At 36.8% G+C, this 24,774-nt stretch overlaps 7 protein-coding genes across 9 annotated transcripts; 2 read left to right on the top strand and 5 right to left on the bottom strand.

Annotated features, from left to right (window-relative positions):
* Positions 1-2,558: 2,558 nt before the first annotated feature.
* Positions 2,559-12,442, bottom strand: LOC109861304 (probable citrate synthase 2, mitochondrial). The gene is made up of 4 exons (XM_020440883.1): positions 12,271-12,442; positions 4,700-4,855; positions 3,175-4,098; positions 2,559-2,997 (listed from the first exon to the last, which is right to left on the bottom strand). The coding sequence occupies exons 1-4, from the start codon at positions 12,313-12,315 to the stop codon at positions 2,731-2,733; spliced, it is 1,392 nt and encodes a 463-aa protein (XP_020296472.1). The 5' UTR covers positions 12,316-12,442; the 3' UTR covers positions 2,559-2,730.
* Positions 12,443-12,637: 195 nt separating this feature from the next.
* On the bottom strand, positions 12,638-14,220 carry LOC109861296 (methylenetetrahydrofolate reductase). Its single transcript, XM_020440874.1, has 5 exons — positions 13,920-14,220; positions 13,551-13,774; positions 13,301-13,461; positions 12,859-13,181; positions 12,638-12,774 (listed from the first exon to the last, which is right to left on the bottom strand). The coding sequence occupies exons 1-5, from the start codon at positions 14,126-14,128 to the stop codon at positions 12,708-12,710; spliced, it is 984 nt and encodes a 327-aa protein (XP_020296463.1). The 5' UTR covers positions 14,129-14,220; the 3' UTR covers positions 12,638-12,707.
* Positions 14,221-14,323: 103 nt separating this feature from the next.
* Positions 14,324-14,890, bottom strand: LOC109861297 (phosphatidylinositol N-acetylglucosaminyltransferase subunit P). Its single transcript, XM_020440875.1, has 2 exons — positions 14,514-14,890; positions 14,324-14,412 (listed from the first exon to the last, which is right to left on the bottom strand). The coding sequence occupies exons 1-2, from the start codon at positions 14,862-14,864 to the stop codon at positions 14,371-14,373; spliced, it is 393 nt and encodes a 130-aa protein (XP_020296464.1). The 5' UTR covers positions 14,865-14,890; the 3' UTR covers positions 14,324-14,370.
* Positions 14,891-14,903: 13 nt separating this feature from the next.
* Positions 14,904-15,457, bottom strand: LOC109861299 (EKC/KEOPS complex subunit LAGE3). The gene is made up of 3 exons (XM_020440878.1): positions 15,366-15,457; positions 15,126-15,254; positions 14,904-15,049 (listed from the first exon to the last, which is right to left on the bottom strand). The coding sequence occupies exons 1-3, from the start codon at positions 15,380-15,382 to the stop codon at positions 14,923-14,925; spliced, it is 273 nt and encodes a 90-aa protein (XP_020296467.1). The 5' UTR covers positions 15,383-15,457; the 3' UTR covers positions 14,904-14,922.
* A 210-nt stretch (positions 15,458-15,667) lies between these two features.
* LOC109861293 (glucose-6-phosphate exchanger SLC37A2) lies at positions 15,668-19,536 on the top strand. 2 transcript variants are annotated; one of them, XM_020440870.1, is made up of 11 exons: positions 15,668-15,739; positions 15,877-15,998; positions 16,088-16,835; positions 16,992-17,070; positions 17,151-17,286; positions 17,358-17,723; positions 18,058-18,102; positions 18,371-18,572; positions 18,661-18,809; positions 18,911-19,213; positions 19,301-19,536. In XM_020440870.1, exons 3-11 carry the CDS (start codon positions 16,625-16,627, stop codon positions 19,367-19,369), a joined length of 1,560 nt encoding a protein of 519 aa, XP_020296459.1. In that variant the 5' UTR covers positions 15,668-15,739; positions 15,877-15,998; positions 16,088-16,624; the 3' UTR covers positions 19,370-19,536. The 2 variants fall into 2 exon arrangements, with proteins under 2 accessions (XP_020296459.1, XP_020296460.1); XM_020440871.1 differs by lacking the exons at positions 15,668-15,739; positions 18,058-18,102 and having other exon boundaries at positions 15,829-15,998.
* Positions 19,537-19,668: 132 nt separating this feature from the next.
* On the bottom strand, positions 19,669-20,731 carry LOC109861298 (gamma-secretase subunit pen-2). Its single transcript, XM_020440876.1, has 3 exons — positions 20,419-20,731; positions 20,115-20,219; positions 19,669-19,993 (listed from the first exon to the last, which is right to left on the bottom strand). The coding sequence occupies exons 1-3, from the start codon at positions 20,477-20,479 to the stop codon at positions 19,854-19,856; spliced, it is 306 nt and encodes a 101-aa protein (XP_020296465.1). The 5' UTR covers positions 20,480-20,731; the 3' UTR covers positions 19,669-19,853.
* A 107-nt stretch (positions 20,732-20,838) lies between these two features.
* LOC109861294 (transcriptional repressor protein YY1-like) lies at positions 20,839-24,245 on the top strand. Of its 2 annotated transcripts, none has more exons than XM_020440873.1 (3): positions 20,839-21,370; positions 22,999-23,551; positions 23,672-24,245. In XM_020440873.1, the coding sequence occupies exons 1-3, from the start codon at positions 20,881-20,883 to the stop codon at positions 23,784-23,786; spliced, it is 1,158 nt and encodes a 385-aa protein (XP_020296462.1). In that variant the 5' UTR covers positions 20,839-20,880; the 3' UTR covers positions 23,787-24,245. The 2 variants fall into 2 exon arrangements, with proteins under 2 accessions (XP_020296462.1, XP_020296461.1); XM_020440872.1 differs by having other exon boundaries at positions 22,957-23,551.
* The last annotated feature ends 529 nt before the right edge of the window (positions 24,246-24,774 follow it).

The following is a 24,774-nucleotide window of genomic DNA, read 5'->3' as shown; positions in this document are numbered from 1 at the left end:
ATAAATTATATACAATATAATATAATATAATAATATATAATATAATATAATATGTATATATATATATATATATAAATGTATATATATTATATATAAATTATATATATATAGTATATATATATAGAGGAAGGAGTTATTAACTTCACCGCGCAAAGGATGCCGTCTAATATCAGAGTGAGATTCTAATGAAAACCCTTTAGTGATAGTTTCCTCTTTTCTGGTCTGAATTGTCCATATATATCTTTTCGAAGTGTCCTTTAAAGTGGAAGATTATTCGTATTCCGGACATTGAAATATATGGCGATTTAAAGATGGCCTATTAAAAGCCACGTAAAAAAAAAAAAAAAAAAAAAAAAAAAAAAAAAAAAAATGATAAACGCTTGCTTTCTCATATTGAGGAACAAATGCGTGAATGTCGATAACATAAAAGTTGTATCTCTTATATGTATATGTAATACATATGTTATCTCTACTCCTTGAAATAATAATTTTATATACAATGTGTCAAATTTTTGCTCGTCTAATTTGTTTACGGACATATCCGTCTGCTCTTTCTTTTGTTATTGTAATTTGTGTAAAAAATGTATGGAATGCAAAGTACAAGACATAGGTTGTTTTATCTTATCAATGTTCACGGAGCGAGTGTACGCATAAAAAAAGTGTACATATATGATCTTGCGAGTTCTTTACACGGTCCGACTCCTATCGAATCAACCAAAGTGACGATAAAAAAAGCCGATTTATCGGGGTCTCTTTATCTATATAATAATATATATTGTATAATATATATATATATAAGCTACAGGGAATCTGTGTGTACAATTTTAAATAATAACAAGCTAAAAAAAGTATGCGATGTCAAATAAATTAAAATCATTTTCTTTCAGTAAGAAAATTTGCTACAGTTTTTCTTCCACTACAATACTAACCTTTTACGATGTTTATAAATCTTTATTATCTGTATGTAATGTATAAGCTTTATATAGTTTTTGTTTAACAGAAAGTGTGTCTTGAAGAGTTATGAAAAAAAAAGACTCCAAAGCTGATTAATATTAGTTATCTATTTATTTTTACGTTTAATTATAAATAAGCTAAGCACACGCTCTCATTCATTCTTACATAGTGCACTTACTGATCATGTTTCTTGATTTTACATGTGAATCAGAACATTCGCCATAACTAACTAAGTAAGTAAACCGTGTCGGCCATTCGCGACGAGAAAGTATAATTGGTTAATTTCAAGTTTATAGATCATTTTGCAAGATAATTACAATGAACTTTCTATAGAAAGTAAAATAAGCGGCTAAAAACTCTATGAACTAATATACCGCGTATATTTGCGTTTCAGTGACTTTCCGACTTTTCGTTTTTATTGCTGTATCCTAAAACTCCCTAAACAGTTTTATAATTGCGTTTCTGTTGTTCTCGATAAGACTCGATAAAATAAAAGAAAAAAATCTAATGATACTCTTCCAGGCAGTGTATCTCTCGGATGATTAGATGAGACAACAATAAAAATACACTTCTATATTTTCTCAATTACTTCGAATGCTAAAGAAGTCATCTGAAAAGTATTTTATCTACGTTATATATTGTCTTCAGATGTGTCCGATATTTTTTGAACACTGACGTCAAGGTTTCATTTGTAATTTTGCCATTGCAAATGTCAAATCGCTATTTTTTCTGTCTTGGTACCGCTAAAACGTTGACTATTGCTGCAAAATACATAGTCTCAAATTATTCTAATGCATATTCGAAACTTGTTTCTCTAAATATTTTTAGATCAATAGTCAATGTGTTACTGAGTATTGAGCGATGACTGTATTTACAATAATGGCTAACTCCTAACTTAGCTTTCGTATATTTTCTATTTTGTGTGTGTGTGTATGTATGTATGTATGTGTGTGTGTGTGTGTGCACGTGTATTTTCTAAATCCCAAGACACTTAAGATGTCTTATATCTCGCGTTTACAAAATCTTAATACTTGGCATCTAAAAAACTTCTAGTATTTAAATGTCTAAAAAATATGTTTAGACATATTTCAAAATTCTTTCGCGCCTATTTTTGCGCTCTTTTCTGGTTCTCTTGAGGATTTAATTGTTTTTTTTTCTGATATTTTTTATATCTATGTTTCTGTATAAATAAAAAGTTCCGATAACGTTACGAAAATTGTAATTGCGCTTTTTTTTTTTTTTAACACGATCCGCGTCTTTTAAGTACCAGCAACTTGTAACAGCCGTAGTAATTATATAACCACATTATTACCTGAATTCAATTAATACGTCTGTTTTGTCGTTATACTTAAAAGTATATTTAAAAATATCGATAGGACAAAGAGAGAGAAAGAGAAAGAACAGAAAGTAGAAATAATGCAATTTTAATTGATATTTTGCACTTAGCGCGATTCTACATTTAAATTCATAATAATGAAATTATATGTCGTTTTTCTAATATCTATCTATTTCTTTTGTGTATTTTCTTTTTCTTTCTTTCTTTCATTCTCTCAACTCTTGCATCGTTTTCATTAGCGTTCTTGCTCGTTTGACAAGGCGCGGGTTCGTTGTAGCGACTTCGTTACAAGGTCCGTATCAAAAAATGGTATCTATATTGACAAAGAAATTCTAGCGTCACTCTGTCAACACTTGAACAATGTCGAAGTCAACGAACACTCCAATATAACGCTAATAATCGGTCGTCGAATAGATCTGATGAATGAGAATAATATGTTTTTAAGCTTTGACGGCTTTCATGAGGAGATCGGTGCTGAGCGACTTGGGCCTCTCGATGGGCAGTCCTAAGGCGCGATCCCAGACCAAAGATGCGAGCACACCCAATGCACGCGACACTCCAAACAGTACCGTGTAATAATTCATCTCTTTCATGCCGTAATATTGCAACAACACTCCCGAGTGCGCGTCCACATTCGGCCACGGGTTCTTCACCTTGCCAGTCTCCAAGAGAATGGGAGGTACTACCTTGTACACTTGCGCGACCAACTGCAAAACAAAAAAAAAAGATCGATTGATTGTATTTGTTTATTTTATCACATTCTAATTATTATATGTAAGACAATATAATTATTGCACAAATATCAGCGTCTTAAATTATTTCACGCGAAACGAAATTCTAATTTTTGAACTTTATTTAAACAAATCGATAAAACTCAATCTTACCTTGAATAACGGATCGTCCGGCAAGTGTTTTAACGCGAACTCTCTCTGACACGTGTATCTCGGATCGGTCTTTCTCAAAACAGCGTGTCCATAACCGGGTACAACTTGGCCGCTCTTAAGCGTGTTCCAAATGAATTCTTTGAGCTTGTCGTCGCTCGGGCTGTCGCCGACTTGGCCGCGCAGTTTCTCCAGCCACACCAGCACCTCCTGATTGGCCAGGCCGTGCAACGGTCCGGCCAGACCGTTCATACCGGCGGCGAACGACAGATACGGATCCGACAAGGCGGATCCTACTAAATGAGTGGTGTGAGCGGATACGTTACCGCCCTCGTGGTCAGAATGTATTGTCAAGTAAAGGCGCATTAGTTCGATAAATTGCGGATTATCGTAACCGAGCATGTTGGAGAAATTCCAGGACCAATCCTTGCCGGCGTCGACCGAACCCAGTCCCTTGCCACCCTTGTAAATATTGCGATAAATAGTCGCAGCCACTACCGGCAATTTGGCGATTAGATTCATCGAGTCCTCGTAAACGGTCTCCCAATATTTGCTCTTGTGCACGCCCTTGTTGTACGCCTTGACGAACTCGCTCTCGCTGTTCAACAACGTGATAGCCGCGGAGAACTGCGTCATCGGATGCAAGGACTTCGGGAAGTTGTTGAGAGCCTTGACAACATGATCGGGCAACGAGCTTCTGGACGCCCATTCCCGAGAGATGGCCTTAACTTGCGCGTCCGTGGGCACGTCGCCAGTGATCAGCAGCCAGAACAAACCCTCTGGGAGTGGTTCCGCGCCACCGGCCGCTTTCGGCAACAGTTTCTGACACTCGGGAATCGATTTGCCGCGGAAACGAATACCCTCTTCCGGATCGAGCACCGACGGCTCCCACACGAGACCTTTGATGCCGCGCATACCACCGTACATCTACAGAAAAATAAATTATACCAAAATATTTATATATTTCTACCATTTTTTTTTATTATTATTGTGTTTATATCTACACGGAAGAATAGATTCCAAATTTTTAGAGAGAACGTCAAAATATAATTAATGACACGAGTGACGAGTCATAAGAAATCAGACGATTATTTGATGACGATTAATCGCCGCAGTTGATAATCGCTTAAAAATGAAACGTGATTCATTGATGCTGCAAGAAACTTGCGTGAACAGATAGAAAAAATGTTGTTCGTTATATCATGATCACATAGTAGGCACGCGGTCCGCGATCATTCCACGTTTCTTATCGGACCGCGCGTATCGTCCGAATGGCAAAATATATCTCACGTCCACGCCATGTCCGGTCGGGTCGTCCCCTTTCGACAAGATTCAATCGACGATCGTTAAAATTCACGAGAACTATATACGTGACACATTTTTGAACTATATATGACATTATTGTTAATTACCTAACTGACGCGGAATCGGAGCAAGAAGTTAAATAAAATTATTTTACATTTCATTTTTTTTTTTTTGCGATATCGCGCGAGTTCTTCTTATTTTTTAATTCGCACAAACGCCGTACCATGTCCACGGTGACTTCTCCGACTTTCGTGGATCCATGCGCCTTACGGAAAGCTTTGACACGCTCCTGCTCCTTCGGAACTTTGTCGGTGAGAACCTTTTTGAGATCTGTGGACGCATCCGTCAGCTGTCGCAGGAATACCGTCGACGTTATCTTCTGAAAAAAAAATCACACGATTTTAAGGTAACGCCGCTAAGAATAAGGTGCAAAAAAGTGCGCGCGTACGGTTTTTTCTCTGTCCTATTTTCTTTTTTTTGTAATGCTCGATGTGTACGAATGTGTTTTACAACATCGTCTTACGTATCTGTATTACGTAAAGAGGACAAACCGTATAACGATCAACGATGAACTGTCAACAATGAACGCACGCGCAAGTGCGTCCTCTCTCTTACGCCGATATAAATTACACTTTTTATAGCTTTACAATTGCAGGAAGCAATCTCACATCATAAACGCAACTTTTTCACGTAATCGCTGTGCAATTTGTTAAACTGACGCGTCTACGCGAATTACGTAACAATATGAAACAAAGGGCGCGAGTTGTTTACATTTTTGAAGAAAAATGTCACTTGTATAATATTTTGCATTTTGATCTTGTTGCGCGTTTCTCAAACGCACGTTAGAAATTTGATTGAGAACAAATCAGAAGAGCTCGAAAAAAAATTAAATTGCGTAACAATCTTTACATTTCTTCTCGCACATTTGTCAATCGAATCAATTATTGTCTCGCTGAGAGACGATTTTTTTTTATTTTTTTTAACTCGGAAGTTAACGCCGCAGTTATTGCCTTCTATTCGCCTAAACTAACACTCTCGATCTTTTATTACGAAATAAAAAAAAAAAAAAACTTCATAATGAACCATCATCTCGACACGCATCGTCGAATGCCATGAAAAAATTCCGATAAGAAGAGGTTTACGCAAGATCTCGTGCGAAGGTCATTGTCACAAACGTACCGCGGAAACGGAGAGAATTAAGGACGCTCGTTTGTCTCGTGTGTGTGTGCGTCGGGAAATAACTATATTTATATCGTCCTTCAAAAAGATAAAATTCAAAAAGATACTGCGATCCTTAGTTCGAAGGCTGGAAGGTGTCTAACTTATTTATTTTTAAATCGTTTTCTTTTCAAATTTAAAAAGATAAAAGTTTCAATTTGTCAATATCATTTCTTTTAGCGAAATAAAAAATTTCCAAGCTCTCGAGAGAGCAAGATCGCAATCGTGACTTTTGACAAATGAGGCTTTTGCGTGACGTTGACATCTTGACTAAATTTCTAATAAAATTAAGTGTCGTGAGAGATGCGCGCGCTCCGGAGTATATATGTACACTAATAGCAATTGATGATGTTGAACGAAAAGAATAAACGATGACTGTGGACTAGAATTCTGTCACACACACAATCGGAATGTGGCGTAGGAGATACGTCATTGTGTGTGTGTGTGTGTGTGTGTTGTTCGCTCGCGCACACGTGAACACTGACCGTCTTCGTGACTTCGGTTTTGTCACATTTTTAGATATAAAGGTCAAGGAGACGACGGTTGATCGTGTGATTTTTTTTATGAATGAACGAGACACCCGAAGCGTCACGCATTTGTGGCCGATCTTTATCTTGCGAACTTGTGACAACGTCGAAGTTTCCTCGTGCGAGATAATTGCAAAGATGAAACTTTTATTTCAACGTAATTGAAAGCAGAAGAAATGAAATGTGACATTGCGTGTGGTACATCTCTGGCGACACTGTTAATTAATAATTAGACCACGCACACAAATCGATATAAGCAGTTAATTGACTGTATTTCAATAATAAATTTATATTTGACGATAATTTAATAACTATTTGATTTCAATAAAGCGACGAGATCCTTTCGGGCCGCAAATGTGATTGAAATAAACTCCAAGCTTACAAATACAAAAGCTTACCAATACAATATGCATATTTAGTGATTGTTTTTTTTAAATATTCAGACAAAAATTTACATAGCGATTAAAGACAATAGCGCGATAACGTTGCAACACGTTCTGTTAACGGGAAGATAATATTTTGTTTTGTTTAAATTTTTCACAAGCCTGTCCTCGTTTCTTTGTCAGACGCGTAAATCAGCTGTATAAAGAAGAAACAAAGTTTCTCTACGTGTCGCGTTATCTTTTTTCGTATCTTGAGTTCGTAGTACAAATAATGTGACGTAAGGAGTGCGACTTCTGGTTTCGTGACGGTGAATCGAAATTCGGAAGTTAAACGAAAAATGAAGAACCAATACCTATCCCATTGGTTCTTCATTTGCCGTTTACTAAACTTTTGAATTCGAAGTACAAAGATCATTTCTTGTCGCACATAATGCGCGGTTGTTATCGTTCGCCTGATAGCGCGCTCATTAGTTTTACGTAAATATGATAGAGTAAGCGCCGTTATATGTGGCACACAGCAAAGAAGTTTGAGAGCACGCGAACAACTTCAAACTGCAATTCGCAGAAACAACCTTGACCCTTTTGTTTTTACGCGATTAAAGGAAGTGTCCCCTCAACGGAGTATCCGATTGATCTATCGTGTAGATCTTTACTCGTGCGAATAATTTTAGAAGCGCTCCATCGAAACTTGCACAGTGTTCGAAATATTTTGCACGTTTCTCTTCCTTTTTTTACGCTTTGCGTAGCTTTTTTACGTGCAAATATAAATTTTATTTAAAAAAAAAAATACAAGAAACGTGGAAAATATGCGTCCATGATAAAGTTCTTATCATTTAAAAAACAAAAAAAAAACAAGTCACAAACAGGAATACCGTACTTTAATAGCGACGTGAAACTATAAAACTCGTCCTTGGTTGCGGTTAAAAATAAAACGATGACTTGTGATTCGCATGACCGAAAATCGTATCGCGAATATAAAGCGCGAATTACAATGTCAAAGTAAATGACCTAATATATATTTAGCTAGCTCTCTCTCTCTTAACTTTGATCTGGCGGAAATAACGGATTAACAAAATTAAATTTTATTCGAGTATGTAAAACGTATCAGAGATACCGAACCCGAGATTTTTATCTTTCGTTTTCCGAATGAAAAAAACACTTATCGATTTATCAAGATCTGATAATCCACGAACTCCTGGATTGGAAGAGTCGCGGATTGGTTGACCGATCACGCATCATTGGAAGATCTCGAGGTCTTTCGGATTCAATTGTATTCACCGAGCAAATTCGATTAACCCGTCGAAATGCGGTTAACCCATTAAACTCCGATAGCAATTGTGTTAATTAACGCACGAGTATATATATATGGATATACGTATATTTACGACGATTTGATAAATATTTTTAATGTTAACGAATAATTTAACGTTGTAATACTCGCAAATCAACTCGCGCATTCAACTCAAACAAATCTGTCTGTTCGAAGAATTGCATAATGCGTGCGAAATGCGAGCGGTATATCACGCTCTGTATGCAACGCGAGATTCGTACGCGGATTAAATTGCGAGATATGCAATGATATCGTTCTTTATCGCGCACGCCATATGCAATGCATATAATTCGATATGATAAAACAATTATCGATTGACTCGCGAATAGAGATTTCTCGATCGGCGGTTCTCAAATTATTTTGATTAATTGCGCGCAAACATTTTATTTTCTCTATCTCTTAAAAAAAGTGATCATGTTTTATATACGTTTTGATCTTAGATAATATATAAATATTAGATTCTCATCGGTAAAAAAAAACTAATAAAAAAAAAATGAATTAATATAAGAAATAGTAGTGATGTAACATCGATAAGTTATGTATTATTTATTTAAAATCATTTCGGAGGTAATTCCTTCGAATTCGTTGATTTCTTGATAACGTATTTTTCGACAAGCAACGGGCTTAACAAATTTATCGATTATTTTCGTCCCAAACGTAATCATTCCGTTACGAAAAAGCAACAGTTTTTATCGCAAGAGCAGTAAATTTTTATAAAATTTACTGACGAACATGTGTGTCCAATATATCAAACACATGCGCGCTAAAAAGGTAAGATAACATTATTGTGTTATCGGCGCGTTGATATTTGCAGTTGCAAAGTTGAAGATTAGGGTTAGATCGAGCCGGAGATTTTGCGAAATTGCACAGATTTGTTAAGCTAACGAACTAAGCATTTTTAAATAACCACCAAAATGATCAATAAGCAAATACATTTTCACGGACTTTCAATTTTAAGAGCGAGAAACGTAATGACCGATTTGTTTACGGCTCTCTCATACATTCTCTAAGCATTTTAATTTTAAAACTGTGACATAACCGTGACTGAGGACGTGTTCCAAAATAGTGAACTCGCTGTTAGTTCGCTGGCTGCTGCTCAGAAATAATCCGCGGATTCTCAAAAGTAAATAGAAATATTTGCAATTTTATTTATCGCCTGTGTGTTATTTTTTTTTCAATAACACTCGAGCTTCGCATACTTTTGCGTCATTAAGAACGCAAAGGAATCCTTTGTAATATATTCTTAAAGATATTCCAAGATATATTTACGTGAATATTGTTATTTTCGGTGAGATATTGTTTCGAAATCTCTTTGAAAATATCTATTTAAATATTATTATTTAAATAGATATAAAATAATAGATAGAAAATAGATAGAAAATATCTATTTAAATATTATTATTTAAATTGATATTTAAATTATTAATATTATCTATATATTTAGATATTATTTAACGTCTATTGTATATTTGACGCAGAAAATAATCGGCGTCACAAAAGGTGTTTTTGTGTATTTTGTGCCGTGAACAAATTTCTTCTCTCATCTATAGAGTTTCGAGGATATACGATCCCCCATACAGAAGAAAGAAAGGAAGAAGATTGCCTTGCAAGACACAATGGCCAATGAAACGTGTTGACGTCCGAAGTGAGGTCGAGAAGACATAGAGACTGTAATAATAATAGAAGCGTGTTAGGAGTTAAAACGAAAAAGAGAATCGCATCTGAAATAAGTTACCTCACCTCCCCCCCAACGAGGGACACATGTACCCATCGGTATTAGGTATTAGGTAACAAATGAGATGTATATTGCACGGCAAAGAAATGGCCGAGCCAAGAATGACGTGATGACGGTAAAGTCCGCGCGTAATCTCTCGGGAGTCTTGTTAATTACGAAAATTAATTAATTATGAAATTTTTGACCGACACCATAAGGAATCTTACGGTCTCTCCGAATACGCGCTATCGGATAACGAATTCAATCGACTCGAGAGTAAATTGTCGTTCGTGAAAAACAAGAAAAAAACAAAATCGGAGACCAGGTTAGTCATCATCTGGGGATCGATGCGGGGATTACAAGAGCACAGATCTAACTAACAGATTTTCGACCTCGAAATCGCGGCTATAAATAGCCAATGTTTTGTAGAACCGCTCCTCAGCAGCGCGAACTACTGCACACGACCAGATAAAGAGGATTCTCGCGAAATCAGCAAGCACACACGCTCTTTACACCGCGTGCGTATTACCTACCTTGTGCCGAGTGTGTTTTGCGACCGATGTGCTTACGTGCGTTGCGTGTGACATTGGGGGGAGAGGGGGGGGGGGAGACAGGTGCCAGTTAATTGTCGCAAAGGACAAAAGAAAGAACAAACCACTCTACAGATCATTATCGTTTCTAACATATGGCATTAAACAAGTACGAAAACTAGCGTGTTTTTTTTTTTTTTTTTCTTTTTTAAATTAGAACATCGATCCTAATTCAATTAAAAGATGCCGTTCGACCTAAAAGTGCATCTTCTAAAGAACACAAAACACGTATCAGTCACGGTAGTAGTTTTTTTTTTTTTTAATACACAGGGTATACGCGTTTGATTTCCACTACTACACACATTTTGCGATATGTGTATAAATATAATAATAATAATGTGAAATCACACACGGGGTGTAATTCTTCAAAACGATTTTTTTTATCATTCTCAGAACGCGATAATTCAAACTGAATCTCCGTAATGAATTTTGCAGTCACACGTTGCACAACGCGTGTCAGTTGACAAGCGGCGAAACAAAACCGTATTTACCGTATTTAAGATTTCGAGTTCGTGCACGCACACACGCACGAACACGTGCGGACACGCACGTTGCGTAATCGCGCGCGCGATAGTAACGATTTTTTTCGCAACGAGGAAAATTCAGACGAGGAAAATTTGACCGTGAAAGCAACGTGATGATGATCGATAAATCGATTATTTTCCGGTTGTCGCTATTATTAGACAAACGGCATAAATTCGTAAAACAGTATAACCGTATCCGTAACCGGTCAAACGGAGTAGAACAAAAACTGTCTCGAGATAGCAAAGCTACTCGTATTGACGTCACTTGGTTGAAAAATTCTTTACACGCAAGAATTACCGCAATTAACATAATTAATTCTGAAAGCAAGCGAAGTAACATTCAAGATTGTACACAGCGGCTGTGCGTAAAAATGCAGCCGAGATTATTTCTACGTGAGCTCTCTGAAAACTTTCTGTCCGCCAATAAGTGCGTGCGTGCGTGCGTACTGTATGTTAATTAGCGCACACATTATTTGCTAATAATCTGTCCGCGATTTATGTTTTATATGACGTCAAGTGCAATTCTTGAATTTCACGAAGTGTGGAGCATCGATTTGCACGAATTGATTAATGGTTGAAACAAGAGAGATAGAGAGAGAGAGAGAGAGGAAGAGTCTTATGTAATTCTTTATATCGTCAGAACTTTGACTTTGATGTTAATGTTGAAGTCTGCACGTGATCGATAGAGATTTTTTTTACCATATACGAGAAAGAGACAGAAGATTTGATCAAGAAATGCGGCATCGAACTTCTTATTTCGACACGTAAACCGCGTGTACGTAAGGATTAAAAAAAAATTGCAAATTGTTAAAAAGTTATATACAAGATATAAAAAATAAAACTCGAAACAATATAATTTTGTATATGTGTGTGTTTTGTATGTGTGCGCGTTAAATCATAATTACTCTTTCTCTTTAAAACAGAGGTCTACCCCCATGAGGATCCCGTCTACAATGAAAATCCTGTTCCCGATGTGCCTAAGTGAAGGTATACCACACAAATCTACACGCGCGCGCGCGCGCGCGCTCACACACACACACACATATCACTGAAGGGTTTCTATTATACTCCACTTTTTTCGTATACATAGACACGTCACATTGTTTAAATGGAGCCATTTGGTCAAATTTGGTTTGTCGGTGATTGCAAAATCGACAGCAGCCAATTCGATCGATTCTCTATCGATCAAATTTGGAAACTCGTTAATTTGTCCCAACACGCGAATAAAAGAGGGTTCAACCAAAGCCGGTCGATAATCACGTCGGCAGCCATCCGGTGGCAGCGGACACGGATCAGATTTCGGTCGTGTACCCTCGGCGTTTTGCGCCACAGACAAATCCGCTTTTCGAAGAATCAGCGAAGACACCTTTTGTCCTCTCTGTCGAATACAAAAAATTTCTAATTGCGAACGACGTGAACGACGTTGAACAATTGACTGATAATTTTTGAAAGTGTGCAAATGGCGCGAAACTCATTTTCGCAAAAACAAAAAAAAACGAACGACTTACTTGAAGCTCCAAACAGCGTTTCGAAGTGAAGCGAAAGAGTGCCATTACGCGTTTCCTGAATGCGTTATCCTGTGCGCGGCAAGAATCCCGTCCTTCTCGAACTGAACGACTCGGCTCAACCGACTGAGTAATCGACCGACCACGCGATGCCGTGACGCTCCAACTCGACTAACTGCGGTCGCGCCACTTTCACTTCGATATTGTCGTGCGCGCGCACAGTTCACGCGTCAAATGCGCGCGCACGTTTTCAGAATCCGCAGTGACGTATCACGATGTGCAAGCGCCCCGTCCCGCCGAAGCTTTTCTTCCTTACATTATATTAGCACACATCTTACATACTTTTACACACACGCACGCGGTTTAGAATAAATTTTTATTGCAATATATAATATAACATGTATATGTAATATTGTAACAATAATACATCACAGCAAAAATTAAGCGTCCTTGGATCCCATTTTGAGAAATTCTATATGTTTGCATACATCCGCCACTTGTGATAATCTAAAATACACAAACGACACATTTACGACACATTATTGTTTCCTTTTCAAAACTAGAATGCCAAGTATGTAATATATATTTCACCTGTTCAGCGCAATCAGATGAAAACCACACGTAGTTTTGCTTCTGATAACATCCGTAATGAATCGCACCGTTAAATCGGTTGCATATTTTCTCACCGCCTCATCGTCGTTCTTTATTTGCGCCACATTAGCTTTTATTTCGATCGGAACGTCGAGCTTGCAAACGTACGTCATTTTCTCTAAGCAATCGTAACTCGGTGGCGTGAAAATTCCAGCAACGATTGGAATTTCAATTCCAATTCTCCGGCAATCTCTCACGAAATCCACAAAAATTTGAGACTCGAAACATATTTGCGTGATGATAAAATCCGCTCCCGTCTCTACCTACAAATTGCATCGTTAAAAAATTCCTCGCTTACGAAAACGTATTTTTTGTATATAAACTACGTTTAATTATATATTATTGAAACAATGCTGTATAATAATTAATTATTTATGTTTACTTTTAGTTTTAAATAATACAAATCGCGTTCCTTCGAAGGCGAGTTTGGGTGCGTTTGTGGATATCCCGCGACAAATATGCAAAACGTGTCGCCAAATTGATCTCTGATGAATGCAACTAAATCTGCGGCGTAATTGAAGTCACCGTCTTTGGATAACGAATCTGCAATTTGACCGAAGATGTCAATTTTCAAATCTAAAATTTTCGAGATAATAACATATTTAACAGCGCCAATTAACGATGTAAATTACCTCCCCGCAGTGCAAATATATTAATAATACCAAGATCGAGGGCCTTCCTTAAGATTTGAATAATTTGGTTGCGTTTGAAGCCCTTGGCGGTTAGATGCAAGAGCGTGTTCGATGATAAGCTTTTTGCCACATTTAAAGGCAAATAATCGTCGTTCGAAACTGCTTTGTCATGCCACGTTAATGAGTAAAAAAGCGGTAAATATTTATCCATGTCTGCGAGTAGTCTACACACGTTTTAAAATTTAAATTTTCTTATGTATTGTTTTTACGTTCTGACATTATGTACATTACAAATTAATTTCTTAATTATAAAAAAGTAATTACTCATGGTATATTATGTTGCTTAAGATTTGTATGTTGTGTACAGACCTTTGATAAAATATAGCGGGCTTCCTCTGGGAAACAATCTCAAAGCTACAGAATATTTCATTTTTGTTGAATTTATCGTTTAACAATTGTCGCAAATCTACAATCTTGCGAGAGCAATTATTCTGAGTACCGAGTACAAAACACTTGTCCTCGTCATCATTTCCGTCTCTCTCCTTACGTGGAGTTTCTTCCAAAACAAAATTTCTCATTATAGGTTAGAAATGAATACAAAGATACACACACACATGCATGTATGTATGTCCATAAGAGAAATCTTTGTTTTCGTTCTTCTCGCAACAAATATGTTATCGTGATCAAATGTCTTCTCTCAACTTAGAATTATTTTCTTACAGGACACTGCATAAGTAGTCATATACTTATCAATACAAATGTTAAGATGTTAATAAAATATGTATCTCTCCTTGAGAATTTTATTTCTGGCAATTTATAATTATACTAACAAACTGGCGGCACATTTGTGTTGAAACATTTTCTACAAATTTTTTTCAAAAGATGGAAGAATTATTTTATTAGCATCGCTAATATATATATAAATCATAAAATGTGCTTTTTCAAATATAAATTCCTACAAACTTCCGTAATAGGAATGTCCGATACAGCTGGTATTCCACCCGGAATGGTATCGCTTCTCTCTTGAGCGTATTTATCGGTAATGGTTCGAATATCATCAGGGTCTGGTGTTATCATCATGTTGACAGCTGGATAAATGAGAAACGCAAATGTGGCTAAAGCGGTCAACGCCCATATAGGAATCGCTACTGCCCAATATTTCGAGGGCCAGTACGTCAGGCCCAAGTAATTGTGCAGCACCTCGTCGGGCACTACCGCCCATATCATGTACAATAAGAAAAGCATATTGGAACCTATATACATGGTGTATCCGTACACAGCTCTGGGACCATACGGCGCAGGAGTGTGTTCCATGATGAATATAATTTTAGAACATCAGCAAAATGCAATTAATAAGTTCAATATTATCAGTTTAATAATGGCCGTATGTTGGCTCAGGTGGACCAAATTTCTCCATAGTTTCTGTGACCAATAGTAAACTATCGAAAAAGGATGTGAGTCCTACTCGTACTTTTCGTGCTTCCTTTCCACTGAAGGAACTGAAAAAAAAAATAAACAATGCCAGTAAAGTAACATAAGAAAATGTTAAATAGAAAATGTGTTGAGTGAGCTCACAATTCTAGAAGATTCTTGTTCAAAGTAAGTTTCTTATTGACTCCGCTTCTCGAAGGCTCCTTGTCAACCCGAAGTACTTGATATGCAACTTCTGCCTCTCTGGAGCTTGGAAAAGGTATAGACAGATTTCTGTGTATGCAATATATATTAAGGTTTATAACTATTAAACATTTAATACATATTTAGTACAAGTATGTGTACATGTGATTGAATAAAAAACATTTCTAAATAAAAGGATACACTTTAAGATCACTCATGGCATTATTCTCTATGATACTGATTGCTTCACTTTATATGATATTCTATATAACAAATGCAGTCTCTCATTGCTGTGTTACGCACACAGAGAACTAAAGAAAGTCCATCTTGGTTACGACAACCTCAAATTTACAATCGACTGACTTACGTAACGTTCTATGGTAGTTAACATCACACTCTTCTAATTCTATGTAATAATAATATATGCTTATCTTAAAGTCACGTAACAATTAACGTGATTAACACGTCTATATACTGGGTTTATAAATCAAGAGAAACCGGATAAACAAAAACTCCGTTTCGCGCATTTCCCCTACCACTGCTGACGAGTCTGACGACACGTAATAACATTATAGGTTTGTTTTCTTTCTCTGCACTGGCTGCACCAGTTCACAGTCTATCTTTTTTTTATTCATATTAGAAGAAAAAAGATAGACTGTGAACTGGTGCAGCCAGTGCAGAGAAAGAAAACAAACTAATTTGTTCTGTGTAGCGTACGTAAACATTCCACGTTTCGCGGACGCATCATAACTCCGATTATTCCGAAAGAAGCGAAAAAATTTGAAGAAGATACAATTGCATTTATCGTGTTCACGGAAATCTATTTGCAATTAAGTGAGTGACATTCAGTTTTTTATGTGCGACATACACAAATTCTCTCGAAAATTTTATCAATTTTACTCTCTCTCTCTCTCTTTTTGCAGGCGTTGATTCACACAGCTGCGTAATCTTGAACATATTTTATCATTTCTTTGTCTAGATCGGACTTGTCATTCTAGTAGATAAATGATCGGTGAAAAAACGGATAGGAAGATCAATGAAAATGAAAAAATTAATAACGTTGTGCGGCAAAGTGTAGACATATTATTTTGACAGTATTTTTTTACATAGTTATGAATAACTCATCAATGGATTGTAGATACTTATTTCCATGCACATACATCTGTCAGTATTCCATAGCTGATTGAACATATATTTATACATATGTTTTGTGCTCTGTGATAGAGAATTTTTACATTTCTCTTTGTGTATTTTTTGTGTCAAATATGTAAGCACAAAGTATTTTGTAGATCTGTGCGTGTAAAATACACATTTATGTATACATATTAGAACCAAAGATTAAAATAACGGAGCAATACTTTTATTTATAATGATCTGAGAGATTTAACACAATTAGAACACATAGTAAGATATATGTGTGTGTTAAAATATTGAATAAAGTCAAAAAAAAGTATTAAAATATGAATGGACCAACAAGAGATTTGCCATGTGGCATACAAGTCTTCCAGTATGTATATAATAGGTGCTTCGAACGTTACCCTATTAACCAAAAGAGATGGCATCAAGGAGGAATACTGGTGCTTACTTATTTAGCGTACACTTGTTACCATTTGACTCGAAAGCCAATATCTGTAGTGAAAAATGTCCTAGAAGGCAACTGGGCTCCATTTGGTAAGAAACACAAATCTTGCTAGATATATAAAAAAAAACAAAAAAAAAAATGATTTTGATATATTCACTTCACAATTTGTATTTTATTTATTTATATATATATATATATATATATATATTCTGAAGACTAAAAAACAAAAAATATATGTTCTACAGATACAGCAGATGCAAAAGCATTACTTGGTACACTGGACTCAGCATTTTTATTTGCATACGCAGGAGCTATGTTTTTCAGGTAAGTGCTTTCAAATAATTCCGTTATTGTCTACAGTGATGGGAACATTTTTAACGGTAAAATTTTGTTTATTTGTACAGTGGTTTTATAGCCGAGAGAGTAAATTTGCGATACTTCCTTTCACTTGGTATGCTTACATCAGGTATATCATGTTACCTATTTGGAATTGCTAGGTCATACAATATTCATAGTTTGTGGTACTTCGTTCTCGTACAGGTCAGTATTGCTACGTTATTAGAGTCATTTAAAATGTGTTCTCTTTCATGTCTTTTTTTTGTATTATACAGGCAATAGGAGGAATATTTCAAACTTCCGGATGGCCGGGTGTAGTAACAGTTATGGGAAATTGGTTTGGAAAGAGCAAACGTGGCTTAATCTTTGGAATCTGGAACTCTCACACGTCATTGGGAAATATATTAGGCAGTTTAATCGCAACCGCGTACTTAGAGTCTGATTGGAGTCTGAGCTTTATGATGCCCGGAGCGATAATGGGTCTGGTGGGATTCATCATCTTTCTGTTCTTAATACCGAATCCTGTCGACATTGGATACAGCTCGTTTGCTTCTCACGGATATCGAAAGATCGATGCGACTAACAGTTCAGACGATGACGTGGCCGACGAAGGTGACAATTCTCATAGTATAGGCGAAGATGTAAGTTATTCGTTAGGTATTGCTAATGATATTTATTCTTGTTCACGCGTTGCCTCTTGAGATATCACTATGTAAATGATATGATGTAAGTGAACATAGAATTGTGAAATAACACCTCATTAGTTAACACAAATAATAGCATGTTCATTTAATTAAAAGCATGTGTCTTTTACTTTTGAATATTTCTAGAAAGTACACCTACTATCTTTTTTTCTAGTTTTCCTAGGTCTCTGTATGCACATGTAGCAATACAAGTATCAGGATAATTTATTTATTTTTAGTAGAGTGATAGTTTACACTGCCATGATAAATAACCATTTGCTGTACCCCTTAGCGTGTCATCTATCGGTGTGTATACCGTGACCAACTTGCTTCCGAAGTAAGTGCATGCCAATCTCTTACATGTAATATATGTAATTTATAAAACTGTATGTGTAACTCTAGTAAACACTTTAACATGAATATTTCGAGATCCAACAAATTGTTGCAATATACGATGACGCAATGCATGTATTTTGTAGCTGCATATAATATTATTTGTAATTCCAAGAGTATATTTATATTAAAGAGAGTAAAATGTATAATATTTTTCATTTGTATATAAAAAAAACAAACATTAATTTACTTGATCTGTTCTGGCGTGAAAGGATCCGAACAGTGGGCGATCCGAGACTAGTCCGATGTTAGCGGGACATCGCAGCAATTCAACTTCATCTCGCAACAGCGCAATCGGATTTATGGGAGCTATAAAGATACCGGGTGTCATCGAATATTCTTTGTCACTGTTTTTCGCAAAACTTGTTAGCTATACATTCCTCTTCTGGTTACCCAAATACATCGACGCTTCAAGTTAATATCGATTAATAAAAAAATTGATTTTTTCTCTCCGGTGTGATATAGATAAAATTTCTTCTAAAATGCGCGCATTTTCTTACAGCTACGTATGGCGCAACTACGAGCGCTCTTTTGTCAGTATTATTCGATGTTGGCGGTATAGCGGGAGCTATAGCGGCTGGAGTTATCTCCGATTACAGCGGTATGAGCGCCTTGACGTGCGTCGCGATGTTTGGACTTGCATTTCCCACGGTAAGAATAAAATTCATACTAAAAAAAATTTAAATTAAAAAAATAAAAATATGAACTCTGACATATCTCATATTTTAAATTACAATTGTTGTGTTCCACAGTTATTTGTATACGATTACGTAGGCAACATCGATCTGAGTTTGAACATAATATTATTACTAATAGCGGGAGTATTGGTAAACGGGCCTTACGCATTGATAACAACTGCCGTGTCAACTGAATTAGGAACTCATTCTAGCTTGGGAGATGATTCCAAAGCTTTAGCGACAGTGACTGCTATCATCGACGGTACTGGTAGTATCGGCGCTGCCATTGGCCCGTTGCTCGCGGGTATAGTATCTCGATGGAGCGGATGGCACAGTGTGTTCTACATGCTTATGTCCGCAGATTTGCTAGCTTTATTGGTAAGGCCCTTTTTATATTTTTATGTTAACATACGAGATGAACTTTTATATTGATAAATGTTATGATATTATATTTAACCGTTTCAGTTTTTGTCTCGATTAGTTTACAAAGATGTGAGATCATTTATACAGAGACGAAGAGTTCTTCATATTTAGACTTTAAATAAGCTGCTCTACAGCTGACGTATAGAATTATATAAAAATTTTTTTATGTAATTATATCTGTAAATATAACAGACTCAAAACATTGTGCAAAAGCGAAACTTGAGAATGCAAAATATATTAAATTTTTTAATCTACAGAAATAAATATTTTTGACAGTACTTTGTCTGCTCTTATTTGTTCCGAATCTAGTACGTAAGTTTCTATGTGTATAAGAGACTTAAAATTTACATTTGAAACTCCAACATAAAGGATTATATAAACAATAAGTTACATAAACAATAATCCACATATATACGCCATATGTATCAGAAATATAATTTTTTTAAATATGTGCTAGATACAAAATATTTTTAGAGAAGCAGAAACGCTTACGTGTGATGTACACTTATATGTAAGTCCTTAATATATAAAACTTTTATAATAAATATTGTAACAATAAAAATAAAAAAAAAAAAACTATTGACTATTAAAATCATCAAGGAATACCAGTGGGAATGATGTAGCTGATGTAATCAGCAATTTCACCCCATGCAGCTCTCTGAGCTTGAAAGGTAATTATCCAAGCTAATAAGATAGCTGTCCAAATAACCGCTCCTATACCAGAAAGAATCACATCTGGAAGAAGCGTAAAATACCATAAGATATGCATATCTCTACCTAGAAAAAATCTCCAAAAGCACCGAGAAGAATATATATATATATATATATATATCCGAAAATTACTTGTCACGCCTACATTTTTTTATTTGCTTCTGTTCTTCATAAGGTGGCGCAACAAATGCCTCTTTTGAGAACCAAATTGCATTCACAGCCCATAAAAATGGCAGTAGAGCAAACCCAGCTGAAACAATTAAATAATTAATGAAAACAAAATTAAATTGTAAATACAAATCTACAATATTATACTAGTTCAATAATAATAATGTTTAAAACAATAATATACATTCAAATATAACAACAGATAAATAAAACAATATAAATTATAGCAAGCTGGTGTTCAAAACCCGAATTCTGAAAGAATTACAATCGTTAGCACGTACCGCGGAAATACCATTTGCAGAGATACAATTTCTTCTCGTTTGGTATTTTTGACAGATCCATCGTTGCGGTGCGACAAGTGTTTTCTAACCTCTACACAGAGTCGCGTTTCTTTATCTCATCCCCGTAGTTTTCTCAGAAAACAAATACGAGTTAACATCGAGAGTTCTGAATCATCATCGGTGAGAGAGAAGCGCGAAGTAACGTGGAAGAAGAAGCAAGTAACGCGCGAGCAGCAGCAGCAGCAGCGAATTCGACAAACGCAACACAAAGAAAAAACAACACGGGAAAGAAACACCCCCAAGATGGCGTTGAAAGAAGTCGACGGGTGGCGCCGCCCGGCGGTCGTCGGCGTTAAAACACATATCACGTGGTCGGGGTCACGTGGACGCGGACGCCCCACGAATCCCCGCTAAATCCCGTGTCCGCCGCCAGTCGCCAAGCCAGCCATTTTGATTCGTAACATGGCGTCGCCGCCGGAGATTAATATGGCGTCCTCAGACATAATAACCGAGGTAGAGATACAACCGGATATCCAGGAAGTGGAGATAGAAACAATACCGGTGGAGATACCGTGCGAAACTGTGGAGACAACGATCGAGAGCGAAGACGGGCAGCCGATGATAGCGCTGCAGCCATTACCGGAACCTGGTCGCGAGGAAATCATTCTACAGACACAAGAGGAGATCGTTGGCGCGGATCCGCTAAACGTGTACGATCAGATCCCGGTGCCCGAGAACGACATTTATGTTGAATCGAGTCCCGGACCATCGCGCAAAGCCACTAAGAAGGCGCGAAAGAGCGGCGGGACGCGTTTCCGCGCGTCGGATCACGCGATGTTCAGCGAGATGTCTACAGAAACCAAGGCTAGAAAGTGGGAGCAGAAGCAGGTGCAAATCAAGACCCTCGAGGGCGAGTTTTCGGTAACGATGTGGGCATCCGGCACGGACGACGGTGAGTATCCTCCTCGTACGCGCGAACTATTATTTATCCCCCCATCGGTACCCCCCCATATCCAAAGTCCTTTCGCCTAATAACATCGCCAGGAGCTTTCTCTCTCTCTGTTATAAAATCCCGTTCTTCCACGATCGCGTTCCGTGTATTCACGGGCGGGTGTACGCACTTCCGGTGCGAGGCAACACAGATCGATACTGCGTCGACGTTGCTCGCGCGTGCGATCGTTCCGCGGAAAATAAATCGAGTAATGTGAGAATCGTCGGGCCGCGTGTTCGCCCGCCCGGCTTGACAGTCCGTGTTGTTTGTTTTGATCGTGAGAACGCCATTACGCTTGCCACGGGGGCAGCCATATTTTGAAAATGGCCTCTTTTACGCGGTGAATTGCCCGCCTTGTCCACACACTTGGCAATGGCGGTACTCGCGACGGACAAGCGAGCGAGCGAGCGAGCGAGCGAGCAAGCAAGCGTCGCCACCACCGCCACCGGACGTTCATTCAAGCAGCGCCACACGTTCTCTATTCTGTTGTGTTCGGAGAGAGAAAGAGAGAATGCGCTTCTATTTAAATTTCTTTTCTACAATTTAAATGGACGAGAAACGCAGCTGCACACGCACGCGAGAAATAGATGCGAGAATTGTTTTTTTTTTTCCAACACAGTTGGAAAAAAAAAAAACAATTCCACCTATAGCATATAAAGTTCACCGGAGCAATACTCTTTTATTTCCATGTATGTGCGAGAGATTCCTTTGTAAGCTTCTGTATACCGGGTGTGCTTTTAACACGAAACGCTCCGATGGATGCGACGTCGATAAACTTCGTCAAATTAATATTTAATTGTTCTATGTTCTTTTTCCGTTTTTTTTTTTTTATCTTCCGTATGAGGATAAGCCGAGATTTTTATTTTTGTGTTTTTTTTTTAGTTCGATGTAAAATAGACAAAAATAAAACGATTCGATTAAAGAATGCGAAATATATACGTAACATAAACGATATCCCGTTTCATCCTGTATTATCCTTTATCCTAATTGTAAAACACATTTGAACCATAATGCGAGATGAAAATAATAATTAAACATTTTATAATTAAGATTTAATTGTTTGATAGATTTGACATCAAAGTTCGTAAAAAAGCAATGCTAACAAAATATATTGGTAAATATACAAAAACACATCTTTTAAAAAGTTTATGAATTGTGTGTTTGCGTCTTTTATTAATAACGATTTTACTGAAATTTGAATTTTATTCAGCAAATTCAAATACGAAAGTAAATTATCGGTAAAATAAAAAATAAAAAAAAAAACAAACTGATATATATATATGAAAAACATGCATATAAGAGTCATCAGTTATTGTCACACAAACAACAATTCATCACACAAAATAAAAACCAAAAAAAAAAAAAAAAAAAAAAACAAAGCGGACGGAGCTGAGCGCGCAGCGATAAAAAAACGAGCAAGTCGTTGCGCAGCGAATCTCAGCAGTCGTTGATTTATATAGCTTCAGCAAAAAGATTCAAAAAAAAAAAAAAAAAAAAAAATTATTATAGCTCTTGTTTTGGATTGCTCTCCCTTTGTGTTGTTAAAGGTAGCGTCCTATTAGCGCCTGACCTGGATGTGGATGTTCCAGATGAAGGCTCGAATCCAGAGCCAGATCCGGACTACACGGAGTACATGACAGGCAAGAGCAACGCTAAGTTCAATTCTAGTAGTTCGGTTTCGGATGGTATGCCGGGCTTGGATCTCTCAGATCCTAAACAGCTAGCCGAATTTGCGCGACCTGGTCACAAGGTCAAAGTCCGCAGGCCGCCTGTTGTCGAAGGTGTGGAACGTACGATCGCATGTCCGCACAAAGGATGCACAAAGATGTTTCGGGACAACAGCGCAATGCGTAAACATCTGCACACGCACGGGCCGCGTGTGCATGTGTGCGCGGAATGCGGTAAGGCCTTTGTCGAAAGCTCTAAACTCAAGAGGCATCAGTTGGTGCACACGGGCGAGAAACCTTTTCAATGTACATTCGAGGGATGCGGCAAGAGGTTTAGCCTCGACTTTAATCTACGAACCCACGTGAGAATTCACACGGGCGATCGGCCATATGTCTGTCCGTTCGACGGATGCAGCAAGAAGTTCGCGCAATCTACCAATCTCAAGTCGCACATTTTAACCCACGCGAAGGCCAAGTAAGTTTTATTACTTTTGATTGAGTTTTTGTCGCATTGATTAAAGTATGATAAAAAAAACAATTTCAACGAAATGATCTCTCTTTTCTCTTATACCTCGTCTCATTTTATCAATTTCAGATCGCGAAACGCAATTGGGAGACAAGTACAACAAATCCAACTTCAACAACCTCAATACGTACAAGTTGAAGTTGCAGATGTGGACAATCAACAATTCATTGTCTATGCCGATTAGCCCCCCTAAACATTGATCTCGCGTATCTCTCACTACTGAATACTATTACTGAAATATCGTAATCATTAATTATTAATCTGGACTACAGATTACTCTACAGTGTAAATATTTTTACGTGTACAAGAGATGTTATTGCAGGTGACACAAGCGGTTAATAACTGTCTTAAGTGAATTAAATCAAGAATTGATTAATCGAATACCTCTGTGCTTAGATAAGAATTATTTACAAAATATCTGGAGCACTAATAATCTATTATCGCAAAGTGTGAGAGGGGAAAATAAAATTAAGTTACATTTTAAGAAAAAAAAGAGCGACGTATCTTTTACGGTATATATATATATATTATACGCAAGGTAAAACTATATCGCGTACTGCTCAATCTCTTGTTTTTGTAAAGAAATGAGTTCATGCGCGCCGCAACACACACACACACACACATTTTCTCACGATTGTGTGTACATAAGTTATATATATATATATATATATATAATATATATATATATACATATATAATATAAATAAATATAAGAAATAATATTAAAATATTGTATACAGTATATATTTTGGAAAAATTCAAATGAGAATAAACAGGTCGAAGATGCATCTTTATCCGTCGGATTTAATATGTACCATCAGTAATATTCACAATATTTATATTGTATAATGCTCTGAAGAACTCTTAATAGTTTTTAATGATGATTTAATGAAGAGAATATTACATATGTGATATGTATGTACTACCCACAGAGTCCATAACTAACGCAATCAGATGCATGACGCGAATTATACGCACATATACGAGGTAAAATGTGTACGCTAATCTGTAAAATTTTACATAATTTCCGAATTAAATGATTTGACAAAAGACACAGAGGAAAGTGAGAAAGAAGTAGAATACAACTTTCAATAAAGAAGAACTTTTATTTTACGGCTCTATATATGATATATTTGTAGCTGTACTTGTCTATAAGTCTTGTGTACAATCTA

Source organism: Pseudomyrmex gracilis, unplaced genomic scaffold (assembly GCF_002006095.1).
Source record: "Pseudomyrmex gracilis isolate BER0280 unplaced genomic scaffold, ASM200609v1 scaffold_684, whole genome shotgun sequence".
NCBI lineage: Eukaryota > Metazoa > Arthropoda > Insecta > Hymenoptera > Formicidae > Pseudomyrmex > Pseudomyrmex gracilis.
This window is presented reverse-complemented; position numbering and strand designations above follow the sequence as displayed.

What these genes read in the sequence shown, in the direction of transcription:
- LOC109861304 (XM_020440883.1), bottom strand. Translation starts at nt 12,315, where the DNA reads ATGGCACTCTTTCGCTTCACTTCGAAACGCTGTTTGGAGCTTCAA. An exon ending in GAGAAGTCACCGTGGACATG is followed by an intron (nt 4,099 to 4,699) that starts GTACGGCGTTTG and finishes ATTTTTCTGTAG; the next exon opens with ATGTACGGTGGTATGCGCGG. An exon ending in CGGACGATCCGTTATTCAAG is followed by an intron (nt 2,998 to 3,174) that starts GTAAGATTGAGT and finishes TTTGTTTTGCAG; the next exon opens with TTGGTCGCGCAAGTGTACAA.
- LOC109861296 (XM_020440874.1), bottom strand. Translation starts at nt 14,128, where the DNA reads ATGAGAAATTTTGTTTTGGAAGAAACTCCACGTAAGGAGAGAGACGGA. An exon ending in CCCGCTATATTTTATCAAAG is followed by an intron (nt 13,775 to 13,919) that starts GTCTGTACACAA and finishes AAACGTGTGTAG; the next exon opens with ACTACTCGCAGACATGGATA. An exon ending in TATATTTGCACTGCGGGGAG is followed by an intron (nt 13,462 to 13,550) that starts GTAATTTACATC and finishes GTCAAATTGCAG; the next exon opens with ATTCGTTATCCAAAGACGGT.
- LOC109861297 (XM_020440875.1), bottom strand. Translation starts at nt 14,864, where the DNA reads ATGGAACACACTCCTGCGCCGTATGGTCCCAGAGCTGTGTACGGATAC. An exon ending in CGGACATTCCTATTACGGAA is followed by an intron (nt 14,413 to 14,513) that starts GTTTGTAGGAAT and finishes AAAAATTTGTAG; the next exon opens with AAAATGTTTCAACACAAATG.
- LOC109861299 (XM_020440878.1), bottom strand. An exon ending in AACAAGAATCTTCTAGAATT is followed by an intron (nt 15,050 to 15,125) that starts GTGAGCTCACTC and finishes TTTTTTTTTCAG; the next exon opens with TTCCTTCAGTGGAAAGGAAG.
- LOC109861293 (XM_020440870.1), top strand. Translation starts at nt 16,625, where the DNA reads ATGAATGGACCAACAAGAGATTTGCCATGTGGCATACAAGTCTTCCAG. An exon ending in AGGCAACTGGGCTCCATTTG is followed by an intron (nt 16,836 to 16,991) that starts GTAAGAAACACA and finishes TATGTTCTACAG; the next exon opens with ATACAGCAGATGCAAAAGCA. An exon ending in CAAATACATCGACGCTTCAA is followed by an intron (nt 18,573 to 18,660) that starts GTTAATATCGAT and finishes ATTTTCTTACAG; the next exon opens with CTACGTATGGCGCAACTACG.
- LOC109861298 (XM_020440876.1), bottom strand. Translation starts at nt 20,479, where the DNA reads ATGGATCTGTCAAAAATACCAAACGAGAAGAAATTGTATCTCTGCAAA. An exon ending in CTGCAAATGGTATTTCCGCG is followed by an intron (nt 20,220 to 20,418) that starts GTACGTGCTAAC and finishes TAATTGTTTCAG; the next exon opens with CTGGGTTTGCTCTACTGCCA. An exon ending in ACAGAAGCAAATAAAAAAAT is followed by an intron (nt 19,994 to 20,114) that starts GTAGGCGTGACA and finishes CGCTTCTTCCAG; the next exon opens with ATGTGATTCTTTCTGGTATA.
- LOC109861294 (XM_020440872.1), top strand. Translation starts at nt 20,881, where the DNA reads ATGGCGTCGCCGCCGGAGATTAATATGGCGTCCTCAGACATAATAACC. An exon ending in GGCATCCGGCACGGACGACG is followed by an intron (nt 21,371 to 22,956) that starts GTGAGTATCCTC and finishes GTGTTGTTAAAG; the next exon opens with GTAGCGTCCTATTAGCGCCT. An exon ending in TTAACCCACGCGAAGGCCAA is followed by an intron (nt 23,552 to 23,671) that starts GTAAGTTTTATT and finishes TATCAATTTCAG; the next exon opens with ATCGCGAAACGCAATTGGGA.